General features: G+C 39.9%; 1 protein-coding gene across 6 annotated transcripts in view; it reads right to left on the bottom strand.

Annotated features, from left to right (window-relative positions):
- AFF2 (ALF transcription elongation factor 2) overlaps nt 1-13,979 on the bottom strand; it is a 334,844-nt gene that overhangs the window by 10,861 nt on the left and 310,004 nt on the right. For 5 of the 6 annotated variants that reach the window (XM_071569499.1, XM_071569498.1, XM_071569497.1 and 2 more), the window contains exons 17-21: nt 10,955-11,026; nt 10,507-10,600; nt 7,767-7,814; nt 7,213-7,262; nt 2,841-3,055 (exon numbers count right to left, since the gene is read on the bottom strand). In XM_071569499.1, the coding sequence (XP_071425600.1) occupies nt 2,841-3,055; nt 7,213-7,262; nt 7,767-7,814; nt 10,507-10,600; nt 10,955-11,026 (479 nt within the window). The remainder of the gene's footprint in view (nt 1-2,840; nt 3,056-7,212; nt 7,263-7,766; nt 7,815-10,506; nt 10,601-10,954; nt 11,027-13,979) is intronic. The other variant, XM_071569501.1, reaches the window with a different exon arrangement.

Below are 13,979 nucleotides of genomic sequence, written 5' to 3' on the forward strand. Positions count from 1 at the left end.
GTCTGCAGTTTAGTCTGGCCTGATACAGATGCAGATTTATGACAAAGTCCATCTATTCTCCGACACACTCTCAACTCTACTGACCAGGGAAAATTTCACCAAGAGTACACGGCAGTATGTTCTTGCTTTCCTTTTCAAAGCAGATCAGCTTGGCAGGTCACAGTTCTGTTCTTCTCCTCTTGCTATGCATTTTTATTTTAATGGCACATCTTTTGTCAGGCTGACAAAGAAAGGCTTCTGTCTGCTGCTCTGAGCCAGCTGGACATGAGTCAAGTCCAAACTGGGAGCGTGCAGGCATACTCAGAGGAGCACAAAACCTAAGCTGACAGCCGTGGACAAGGGGAGGCTGCACAGCTCCTACAATGTGGAAGAAATCCCTTGTGACTGCATGGGCATGACCTGAGAAACATCTATGACAGCAGTATAACCTAGAGGTAAAGGCTATTAGGCCACAGTTTTATATCCATCTCTATTAGCTCATCAGGGACATATTCTTGGGCAAGACACACCCTGTGATTCAGAACACAACAGAAACAATGAAAGCTGACCACAAAAAAACACAATAATGCCTGGATCTGTTTTTTTTGGTGTTTTGTTGTTGTTTTTGTTTGGGTTTTTTTTAAGGAATTTAATCCTTATCTTAATCATGGTTTCTTTGTGGGTTTGTGTTTGCTTTTGAGAACATTGTTATTTCAGGGGGAGAAGAGGAAATCCCATTTTTTATAATGAACTGACTGTTTGAGCTCCTGAGAGGTCAAGAGACTTGCCTTGTACCTGTGACTCGTGGCAGAGTCTGGAGTCCGCACTATCCTGTTTGCTGTCATGGGGCATTTTTGAGCTCACAGTCCAAAGCTTGGGCACTGTGACAGCGGGGCCAGCTGGCAAAGGTGGACTAGAGATCACTGTGGGGGAAAGGGATGAGTCCTGTCCCAGCCAATAAGATGTAGGTGCTCTGAATCATTTCAGAGGTGCAGGTGACATCTATTAAAACAACTATAGCTAGGTTTCACAAAACACTGCAGTATTTCTCATGTCAAAGTATTTTAAATATATTCATCTGTAAAGAGAATCCATCATGTGATATGATGAAGACCTGCACAGCACCATGGCAGCTCTCATCTATGTTTTGTTACACCATGAATTTTTCAAATTGCAGTTTAATTGTGTTAAAGCATGCAACTTTAAATCAAGTATTTAATTAGAAATGAGGTATCTTTCCAGACAAAATGTAAAGACAGACACACTATACATGTATGAAACACTGATCTCTCTCCAATGGTTTATAATACTTAAATGAAATTTGAAGTAACACAAACTTTCCATTCCCTGTAACGTGTCTGCAGTTTGTGAAACAAGATATGAAAGAACAGGTCACAACCCTGCAAGTCTTGCTGATGTGAGAAACCCTTATTCATGCATCCAGTCCCACTAAAGTCAAAGGGACTGCTCATCTGAATAAAGAGTATTCCTATATGGCTTTGCAGAATTGGGTTTATTTGATCGTAAATCAAAATGAGAACAAAGGAGAGTGTAGGGAGGAAAATACAGAAAGAGAGTCAGCAGGTTTATTCTCATCCAGCTCTAGGACTGATAACAGCAGTGGCTGGGTACATTTTCTGTCTGCTGGCTAAATGCCTGAGCTATTTTGATTCAATACCAAGTAGAACATTTAACAACTCCACAACACACAGGGCTAATTACAAGATTATCGTCATCTCTTTCTCCTATCAGGGCATCCTTCTGCATTCCCACTGTAACATTCTGCACTACATTTGACAGGGAATCGCTTTCACATTTTGTGAAAATGGATGCAGCTATGGAAAAAATCCAAAATGACTGCACTGCTACTAAATTAATCAATGCGAACAAAGATAAGAAGCAGTGGGGAGGACTGGACAGAACTTCTATTATTGTTCCTCATCCAGGGATAGATCATTATGACCCACCATTCAGATATAAAGCTCTATAAATCTCAAGCTCAGTTTCTCTAAATCAGTGGAAATTTGCCACTGACATTAATGGGAGTAAGATCAAACTGCATACAGCAAGCACATTTGTCAGGAGAAGTCAGCCATCTGAAATCTCACTATAATTTAAGAGAATGAGCCAACTCATGATGAGAATATTTCCTAGTTAGGCTCTGCACCTCTACTGTCAAAGAAAGCTTTCTCAGAGATTTGTGTGAGCCCAAAGCTTACATTATCATGGGGAAGTTCACAGCTGGCCAACAGTAGGCCAAATTTGTCCTTTAGTTATACCGCAGGCACTTCACTATACTTGATATAACCCAGTCACAAACTGCTTGCTAAAACTCCTTTGAAATGGCTATGATAAAGACTTAGGATTTTTTGTTAGGAATAAACAGATTTGCAATCCAACCATAGGAAAGTCAAGGTCACGGCTTTCAGTGGACATCTCCTAATTGGGCTCCCTGCATAAACATAACATCTAATGTTTGCTTATTATCCTAGCTAGCATTTTAATAGTCTTAAACTCACTGACAGAGCAGTCTGAAAATAATCTCAGTGCTCTACAAGACACTGAAACTGTGAACGAATTTGCAGACTCTAAAGCTCTCATCACTTGGGGCTCGTGTTCGCTAAATTATTTGCCAGCTGCTCTGATAACCCCATGTTCAGAGTGTGTTACACATCCCCCTCTGTGCTTGACAAGAGAAGATACGCATTGGCTACAGAGACCAGCAAGCAGATTTGCTCTGTTTGCTCAAGCTGTCACAGTTGTGCTCTTAGATGCGGTGGCTCCAGGTCCAAATGTAGAGAACAGAGAGAAAGCTAAAGCTGGTGAGCCAAGGGGGACAAAGAAAAAGCAGAGTGAGGCACCTTTGTTCTCCTTAGTCAGCTTGTCAGCCATGTCCCAGTGCTCGTAGCTCCGCAGGACGTTGTTGGTGATGTTGACGTGGCTGGCAGCCATGTGGTGGATGCGCTGAGGGATGGTGATGGTCCCCGCCGAGGAGGAGCCGGTGCTGCCCGTGCTGCTCCCAGCAGAGCTGACGGGAGACGGGCTCAGGGACATGGGTGATGGTGTTTCTGTGCTCCTGTGAGAGTAAAAGGGAGAGTGAGTCCCCCTCACACTTTGCTGCCATCATAAATGCACTAGGAAAGTTAACTCTGCACGCCAGCCAGGGGAGGATGTGCAGTGGTATCTCTTGATTTTATAAGAAAGAAGGGCTTATAAACTGGGAATGAGTGAAAATAAAAAGGGATTTAATTTTCCCTTTAAATGAACCTGTTATTTAAAAAAAAATCTATCATAAAAATAGAGCACTTTTTCAGAGAAAGAAGCATCTCATAAGCTGTAATGATTTTTCTACCTGCTGCCAGAAGCTGCAATGGCAGTTAGAAAACACTCAATGTGCAATATTGGCTTATTATCAAAGTATTTTCTGGAAACCACAATGACAGTTTTCTCCAAAAACAGTCACCACAGTAAGTAAAGTGCAAGTCTTAAAAGCACCCTGCAGTGCAGTATTAGGACCTGGGGGTACTGCAGGATTATGAATATCTCTATAGGATTCTTTAAGGCTATGGAGATTTGTTCTAATTGCCTACAGTTCATCTGCACAGTTCTGTACAAAGCAGTATTTTAAGTTACCTACTTAGTGTGGCACTAATGTTCTAATATAGATTTTCCTTTAATTCTAACACCAGCAATTAGGAATCACCTGCTGGCTGCAGGCGGTGTCAGTGGTCAGCACAGCAAGCTCTTGTTTAGAGCTGTGCAGTGCTGAATGCTCACAAAACAGCTATTCTCTTTGAAAATGTATAGAATCATAGAATTGCTCAGGTTGGAAAATACCTTTAAGATCATTGAGTCCAACCATCAACACAGCACTGCCAAGTCCACCACTAACCCATGTCCCCACATCTACATATCTTTTAAATACCTCCAAGTGTGGTGCCTCAACTACTTCCCTGGAAGCCTTTTCCAGTGCTTGATGACCCTTTTGGCGAAAAAATTATTCCTAAACCTCCCCTGGTGCAACTTGAGGCCATTTCCTCTTGTCCTATCACTTGTTACTTGGGAGAAGTAACAAAAGCTACCCTTCATCAGATCAACACTTCCCCCAACTTGGTGTTACCCACAAACTGACTCAGGGTGCCCTTGATCCCCTCGTCCAGATCATGGATACAGATATGAAACAGGACTGACCCCATTACTGAGCCCTGGGGAACACCACGGGTGATCAGCTCCAGCTGGATTTACCTAAACAAAAGCATTCTGTTTGCTGTGGAATACACTGGAGATGCAGGGCCAAAACACACCGAGCACTCTCTGCATAAAGCAAAGATACCAAAACTCTCCAGACACGGATGTTGAAACCCCTATTTTGACAAGTGGCTGCAGATGCCTCAAACTCACTCAGGCTCATTATGGGCCTCATCCACAGCCCAGGATAGAAGGGCTTGTCGTCTTGGCTTTAAGGGCTGCCATTGATGGTCCTGCATAGGTAACACCTGCTGTGCTCACACCTCGCAGGTGCTGCAGGACAAACTCACTGTGGCACAGCCTTAGTCTGAAAGGCATTGATGGCAACAGCTTTTGCTGAAGGTTTTCCAGCAGTGCCCTGCTATTACCTGTGCCCAACAACAGTTTTCTGTGATAGATTCTTTTTCCAGAGCTAGAGACTATGTTGATTTGGCAGCTAGTAGCTTTTAACACAGCTTATGTGTTAGAGCTGAAGCATATCCTAATGCACAAACATTTTAAGTCTCAAAACATCCTGGTTATCTGACAGGCCACAGTGTACATACTAGATTAGGCCTAGGAGCAGTTACAAAATAATAAGTATCTGAGGATACCAAGAATATTTTGTTAGAGCCACTTAGAACAAGCTGATGCACTTCTGCCAAATAAAGCACATTGTTCATTGGATTTACCCTGTTGCACACAGCCATTATTACTGTGGCAAATCTACTAAATCTCTGTATTTTGTGCTTTCTGTCGCTAGAGGTGGGAAACAGATCTGTAATGAAACCAGGAAAAATTGGTTTCATTGCCAGCCTGGAACCCAGGCCAACTTTGTAAAGGTTCACAATCCTTTCAAATAGGAGTAGGCAGAAATTCCAGTAAGCCCAAATGAGATTTTTGATGTTTTGAGATCCTGAGGACACTACAATTCATGGCAACGAGTTAAGTTTTGCTTTCTTAAAAAAAATATTTGAGATTACCCCACTGTATCCCCATTCTGCACCAGTCTGCTGAGCCATCTCCTGTGGTGCCATACGCTGGATGGTGTTTGGTCTCTCCTCTGTGGTATGTGAATTGTCTTCCCACCTGGTACAAATTTGAGGGGACTAAGGAAACTCCAGAGTGACTGGCCCTAGGGAAGGCAGAGCATGTGCTCCCAGGGGCAGCACCAGGCCTGGGACAAACCAGGGGCCACCAGGAGACACCTGAGATACACAGCAACTCTGAGCCAGCTGGAGAGCTTTTCTTCTGAGGCTGCACACAGAGGGGAGAGAAGACCTGAGTGTGCGCTGTGGTCACAGGTCACAGGTGTCACAATGACGCTGTTGTAGCACAGCCTTGTCATGTTCAGTTATTCTCACATGTCAAGTGCTTCCTTCTTGGAATAAAAGACAGAGATGTGCACTTTCAGAGCTTTGCTTCCTTATCTCCAAAGTTAGTGGGAAGAGACTGATCAGCTGGGTGTTACGTTAGAAGTGATGCTGACATGAAGGCTGGGTTTTTGCTGCCTACTTTGTGGCCAGGCGGGATTTTTCTCCTCCAGTCAAAACCCACTTATAATAAATCCTGGACACCTATAGCAAGGGAAGTGTCATCACCTGCAGAGCACACCCTTCATCCTATCTGTAATGGGACAGCAATAAAAGGGTAACTTCTACTCCATGAAATGTTTATGTACAGGTCACTTCTTAAGGAACAAAAGAGATGTAACGCTCCAGTGGTCTGTTTTGTCACTAAAACTTTATGTAAACATTTATGTATTCTTACTGCAATACAAGGATTCACTGACATTAAATGCCTCAAAAAAGAGCACATAATGAATAATTTAATTTGGTAGTTGCTTTTCCAGTGTAAAAATGTATTTTCAGTTTTTATTTAAAGTGATTTTGTATTTCATCACTTTAGGTTGTTTTATAATCTATACTTAAATATCTATATACACACATATTCAAAATAACTTTGTGTATTTGGTGTGTGTGTGTGTGTGTATATATATATACACACTCCCCAAAATATTTTGAATTACTTAAGAATATTTTCCTTTAAGAAAAATGTTGGAATTTTTAGTTTTGTACTGACTGAATACAAAGTGTGCTAAAATTCAACCCCTTCTACAGTTTCATTACATTGCTTCCTTAGCATGTCTAATAGTAATTTCTTCTGAACCACCTGAAAGAGACCATTATCAATAATCATTCTCACCTAGAATTCAGCCTAGTCAAGTGAAAATGGAAAGAAAGGTGAAGTCCTTCACCTTTGTTTTACCTGTATCTGTATGATGCAGGAGAAATGTGTAAGGCGGCAACAGACCACCACCAGATAAAGGCAAGGAGCAGCAATGCACCTTCACTGAACAGCAGATCATAACTGCATTACCCTGACTTCATATCTGAGGCGAGGGTGTTTTAATGTTAGTATAAAGCCACTGATAATTGGTTGACTAAGTGCCTTCACATTTTCACCACTATTATACCTTCAGTTTTATTAAACAGCACTTACCATATATCAATGAAATATTCATTGGTCTTTCATTGCTGAACGAATCATTGAAAAATCATTGCAATGAAGGTTAACTTTACTTTGGCTTCCTAAAATGACATAGTACTTGCTAGCTAATTAACAGATACTTTTATGGCTTTCATTTGGCTTGAGAAGCAAACTGCCAAAGAATTCAGCACAGACACACAGGTGATTTTAGACCTAAGGGGGCTTTGTCTTTTTAAGGTGTGTTTCAGCTCTTCCTTCCCAATCACAGTGGATGGCTCACATGGACACCTCATTTATCCTGCTGGAAGCCCCTCACCCCACAAGCTCAAGGCAGTGTACAATCAATTCTGTAGTCCAAAAGAATGTTTTCTACCTGACACATATTTGAAATACATGTGTAGCTCCTAAAACACCAACCCCCTGGCCTGTCCTTTGCCTTTAGAGGCACAAACACCTTTCCCCCCTCTTTTGGAACGACTTGTTCCCAGACAGAAGTACTGAACAGAAAATACTCACTTTCCATTGCCGCCCCAAGGTGAGGGGGCCTGTGAGGCTTTTGAAGAGTTCTGTAAGTACAAAACCAAAATGTAAATACAGGTGATGCAAGTACATGAATACTGATGACAGAAGACTCAACACTCCCCGTTTTCATTGCAAGAGCTACAGTGCATGTAGCAGAACAGCTCTGCACATCAGTCCCATAATTAAGTGGCTGGTGGATGATTTGTAGGTTCCAACCAGTAGCTTGAAAGTCACTTGATGAAAGAGGGAATAAGTTCCAGTAAAAGCAGATATAGGTCACAAAGAAGTGGTATAATTACCACTGAAACTTATTCTACAAAGCAAGATCTTCAGAGTGCAGATGACTGCCTATCATTAGGGGGACCTTCAATATTTTAATAAGAAACAAAAATAATTTGGCTTGATGCCTTAATGAAATTAATCCCTCCCAAACTGCTAGGGAAGGTGGCTTGGGATACAGATAGTAGTATAAATAAAATTTCTAGTAAGGATCTGCTTGAATGCCCTTCTTTTTATGTATTTTAGTTGCACAAATTGACTTTCCTTACCTGCTTACTCATTCTGCCTTTCACGTCTGTGTAGCACCTTGTAAAACCCTGTACAAAAAGATTGCCGAGCAACAATAAAGCCCAGGTTTTTCCAGACTTGCTCAGACTGAGTGGTATTTTATTTCCCATACAAAGTGGTAGTATCAGGGCTGAGGCTATCTACGTGTGCTCTCTGAAAACAATCACCCAGCTCCCTTGTTAAGAAGTCAGCATGCACAGCAAAAATTCAATCAAATTTTACAAGTTCTCTGCAGAGTATTACCACTATTACAATGCTCATCCAGTTACTGTAATCGCTGCTTTGCATGGGAGACACAGAGACTCATGGAGCACAGAGCCTGCCCTGGACTTCCAAAGCACAGCAAACAGCCCAGCAGTCCTGGCCAAGGCAGAAAACACTGTCCAAGCCATGACACTGGCCTGGCCTGTGCCTCCTGCACAGCACATACCTAATGTGTATTTTTGGCACCCACTCATATATAGGAAGGAGAGAGATACTGTAAAGTTTTCAGGGATGAAGAAGCTTTGATGTTAGGTTCTACTGTCTGGGGATTGTTCCCAACCTTATCTGGAGATAAATAATAGATCTGTCAAGGTTAAGACTAGATCTCAATTTGAGTTAGCTATTTGATAATGAAAATATTTAGCAAAAATATTTCAGTGGCTACTGACAACACATTTTCAAAAACATAAAAATTGTCCTCAAACTTTCAGGGGAAATACATTAGAGTATGTCACTTTTTTAATCCCAAAAGGTTTGATTTTAATTTTAAAAATTTTTCACTTTAGTTTCATTTTACTCCAAGTTGTCTCTAAATTTCAAATTACTTTCATGATATATTGTTATTTTCTGGTTTTTAATGTCAAAAATATCAACTTGAAGCTTTTAATTGGAAATTAATCTGAACCAGTTCTGTCCACAAATGGTTTCAATTTGGACAAAGTGGCATTTGTGAGGAAACATATGAAAAACAATCCAGTTAAAAAATTCCTCTCCAGCTCTGCTGTAAACAGTGGGCTGCTTTTCACAGTTAAAACTGTGTAAAATTCTCAATAACAACTCTATTCAAACATTTGTTTCATTTGTATTAGAGATTCTTGCTAGTGAACACAGAAAACATGGTGCAGCAAGACAAAACTAACATGTAGCTAATAGCTCCCATTCTTTTCTCTTCTCCTCCTGTGTCTGTATTACAAAACATGTAATCTATAATCTGTATACACTCAAACACTACTTCTACCAAATGAGTTACAGTGCCCATAGCACACACACTGTAACATTTACTGAAACACTCAGCTCGAACTGGATGCCTAAACCCGCCATTTCTGATTTGTCTTTTTTATTACATTCTGCACATTTTTCTCTTTTAATTCACATTATGAGACACTTTCTCTGTGCAGATGCAGTAAAATGGTCTTATACTGGGAGTAGTAATATATTCTCCATTGTACCTATTTGCACAGCCAGAGAAGAAAAGTGGCTTTAAGGCAAAAGAATCCTCTCGATATCCCCCCTTTTTTTTCTTTTTCTTTAAATCATTACTTTCTGCAGAAAAAGTGTATCAAAATCATTTGTCTAATAATCCTTTTTTTTTAAGAGAAAATCGACATTCATCCTGGATAAAATCAGAGGAGGATGGAATACATTTCATGAAAATTCAGAGGTTACAAATGTGTTGAGTTCAAATTTAATCTGATTTGCAAATCTCTGACTGAGAACTCCATGAACACCACAGAGGCACTCCCAGTGGTGGCAAAAGAGCCTCCATTTAGGGAAAAGATTAGGAATACCATTGCTGGATCTGCAGAGATACACACAGAGAACACATGGCAAGTCAGGACTATGGTTGCTTGGATGCTAGTGTTGGAGTATTACAGCAGAAAGACCATTTTATCACCATTTACATGAAAATATTAAAACTACAGTGTTAGAAGTTTTACTGGTTTGCAGCACCAATATGTCAAAGCCTGGAACAAATTCAGAGGCTGAAAACACCAACAAAAAAAGACTGATGGACTGACGAGGCAGTATAATTACATAATTATAGAATAATATGTAGTAATAAAGTACAAGAATTAATGCATGCTTCAAACAGCATCAACCAGTAAAATATAAATATCAAAACCTTGACAGAGCTAAAGAAAGATTCTATTTCTCTCTTAATCTAGGAACAGTGAAGATTTGTCATTCTTTCACTGGGCAAACAGCATTTGACAATGTAAAACAACATATCCCTGAGTCATGGCAATTGGATCTTCACTCAATCTGAGGTAAAGGCAAATCTTCAAGATGTAGATAAGGCCATTTGAAGTTCCACAGGAAGAAAAAGGGAAATCTATGAGACTGCAATAAGCTTCGACAAATCTCACTGAATTTAAAATCTAAACTTAACCAACTACAGACTAAATAATTGCTTTATTATTGGTTCATTGGGGGTCAGTTCATAATCACTTGCACATTGAATCAGGTTCCTTTCTAGAAACTTGCATAAACATTACATGGTGTGGAGAATAATGTTATTTTTGTAGAATTACTGAGTATGGTCCTTTGAATAAAGTGACTAATCCAAAAATCCCCTAAATCACTTCTGTCCCCACTCACTGGCAGCCGTCCTGCCTGCATTTCCCAGGGGAGAGGTTAAATGTGGGACTTTCAAGTCACAGAGTTATACTTGTGAGAGCTCTCAGTGCTGGTATGAATTTCATTTCGTATCAATAAATTAAACAGAATAAAGATTACCTTAAAATATTCCATCAGAGATCTGGAGTACTTCATAGCATGGTCCTTCTTTAGTTTAAACATTCTCAAGTAGAGAAGTGATAAGCATCGGTAGCTGTGGTAATTAGGAAAGGATTATGTTAATTCCATTGCTTAATGAAACCTATAAACTGTAAAAAAAAAAGCTGACCTATATTTTGTAGTTTCTGTTCTAAGGTTAGATTTTGAAACATAAGCAAATAGAGAAAGAAAAAAAAATGTGGTCAAAAGCATTAAAATCCCATCTTGATAAGAGTATAAATTAGAAGAATAAATGTTTAGTCAGCTGCTGAAGAAATCCATTAGTTATCCTTTAATAGTTTAATGGAAAACAAGAATAATGATCTTCTGTAAGCTGCTTAAGTAATTCAGCACTTTTAAAGTCCTCCTTAAGATTTTAGCTGCTTCTCATTGTCGCAAAGGGACTTACCATAAAACTGCTAATTTCTTGTCCCCTTCTGTGGCAGAAGAGCCTGTGAAATTCTTGAGTCTCATTGCATACCTTGTCAGAAAGATAAGAAACTTAGAGTTAAGATATTCCCAGGAATACTAGTAACATTGAATAGTAACAGTCACATGTAGATATCCTTCCCCAACAGCAACAGTTAATGGTCACAGTGTTCAGTAATGATGACATCAATGCAAAATTCAACAGAAAGCACCACTTAAAATCTGGAGGGCTAAAGTAAATCACCAACCAATTTTCTGGGCTAACAAGGTGAGCTATTCTTGGGTATATTGATGATATTATATCCAGTCAACTAGGCTGAGCCCTGCAAACATTTGTGATGACTGTTGGACAGAAGCATAAGATCTTGGCCCTATATGTACTGAAGCGTAAAGTAATATATAATAAGGTTTTACATATAATACTTTGGGCTTGAATAATATCTTCTAAATCCTTCTCATAAATGCTTCTTCAAAGCTTTTAATATATTTTATATACAAAATGGTTTTAAATACAGGAAAGGTCATGTTCACAGCTTTTTCAATTCATGGGTTCATTAATTTATGAGTCCTGTGTACTGGGTCTTCCCTCTCCATTTAATTACTGCTGTCCAGTATGTGGATGATCAAAGATTGAGTATTTCTACCTCCCCTGACTTTTTTTTTCTCTTAACTGAGCACACTCCAATCCATGCATTTAGTCTCTTGAAAATCAATTCATCGCATAAAATCATTGTTCTGAGCCCTAATGCAATTTCACAGGTACTTGTGTTAGAATAAGTAATAGGGTTCAGCGTTGCGTAGGAAAGTTTTAAGTTATCCAAGGCAGTCTTGATGAGTCCTCATTTACCAGGAGGTAATGGAGTGCAGGCAGGCTGTGCTGCTCTGACTCTGTCTTCCTCACACCACCCCTATCATCAGCCCCAGCTCACAGCTGTAACACACCACCTGATGTCCTTTCTCCATGTCCTACCTCACCTGCTCTTTGGTATTGTTGTTCTAGTCATGCTGAATGAATTTCATAAAACAAAAAGATATATGTCTCTTTGGGATTTTTCAGTGTTAAGTTAGGGATTTTAACATTACCATTAACTTAAAACACATTTGACAGACAGATCTCTGTTATTCCCAAACTCTTTGATGCTCCGCTTGCTTTCACAAATGGGTGTCTGATGCAGATACTCAGCGCAGACACAGCTAATGCAAAAGGGGAAAATTATGCCTCTGACAAAGAGAGGAGTAAAAGTGAGAAAAATTTCCTTCTATTTGTTATCTCACAGTAAAAATCTATGTTAACATTGGCAATCACACTGAGGAAGTGGGTGTGCATAGCCACATACTTGATTTGTACATTCAGGACCCATTGTAGCCCATAGGAATTATGCCTTTGTCCATGTAGTTTACAGACCCTGTACCAGCCTGCTGCTCACCTGGGCAATCACCTTTTGTCCATGTCTGAACCACTGACAGCAATTAAATAGGCCAATCAGTCTTACTGGCTGCTATAAGATGTTGCATGCAACAGTTGGTAGGTTAAGCTCTACCTTTGGTGGTAGGTGGTGGAATTAATCTCACCTGACTTTAGCTATTTATATATCGGAGACCTACTATAACAGATCCTGCCACAGTCAAAAGCAGTTCCAAAAGCAGTTCAGGTGCTGCTTCCATGCCAAGGTCTATCTATCACGTGGCCTGCAGCAGCAGGAGCAGTGCCAGGAACAGCAAGGCAGTGAGGCTGTGTATGCTGAGTGCCAGCTGCTCCAACACACAGCCATGCACTCAGTTGCCTCCATCCAGCACCAGCACTGAAGGGCACTTGCAGGTATTGCCCATTTGTGAGGGACTCCTGGAGCTGCCATTCTCTGCCTTCAGTGGTGCATGCATTATGACTGCTGGATGAGCAAAGATTTTTGGTCCATGAACAGACAAACTGCTGGATGGAGGTGCAACATTTTCAACTGCGCTGTGTGTTTTTCTTAAAAAACAAAAATAAATGTAAGCTCCTATGAAGAAGTACTTCCTTGTTTAAAGATTATTTCTTCAAACACTATTTATCCTGCCATGCAACTGCAGCTGTGTAGTTCAGGACACACAGTACTGGACTGCCTGCTGTCAGAGTGCAGGACAGGTTTGGCACAGCCATGCAGAGGTAGCTGCTCCTTTCCTAAGTCCTCTCCTCTCCAGGGTTTAATGTGGATCAAGTGTTGAGTGAATATAATTTTTTTCTTGAATGATCTTTTTAGATTTTCTTCTCTTCATGAAGTGTGGAATGTAAAAGCCTGTTTTTAAATATTTAACAGGCATATTATTTACCTGAGAGTAAGAGCTTCTTAAGATTTGATACATTTTATTATGCAAATACCTACTTGCTCAAAGTGTAAAACATGCATTATCTTGGCAGTCCCTAATAGCTAATCTGGCATGTTAAAAAACCACCATTGTCATATTAAAAAGCAAATATTTAGGGCCTGATTTGCCTCCTTTTCTTTCTCTTGTGCAAACTTCCAGTAATTACACTGACGTTAACAGGGATATTCCCAGCATACACTGGGGAAAGCAAAGGTGCATCACAGTGAAGAGGAAAAATCCTGTTGTTCTATTTACAGGTAAATTTAATCTTGCTTGATTTCACTTTGATAATTTGCTCAAGTAAAGCAAACAAGCCCTCAGTTACTCAGGAGACCATTATTTCCATGGAGCAACACTCTGAAACAGCTGTAAGGAACAGTAGCAGATTTTAAAATAATAATTCAGACATTTTACTAGTAAGTAAAGGCTCTTGCATCCATATTCTAGCCTATGAGTCTACAAAACTGTACTAAAATTAATGCAGTTAGTTCACATTCCTTTAACACTAAAAATACACTGTTTTCAATACAATACATATGGAAGCTTCCTCTATGGCTGTGATCTTATGTCCCAAATTTCAGGTTTTCCTTTTTTTTAACAACCAAGTTATAAAGCTCTAAAACCACGGTTTGTAATAGAAATCCTGATAGACTCCCTAT

The sequence above is a fragment of the Pithys albifrons genome, chromosome 14, assembly GCF_047495875.1.
Source record: "Pithys albifrons albifrons isolate INPA30051 chromosome 14, PitAlb_v1, whole genome shotgun sequence".
NCBI classification, from domain to species: domain Eukaryota; kingdom Metazoa; phylum Chordata; class Aves; order Passeriformes; family Thamnophilidae; genus Pithys; species Pithys albifrons.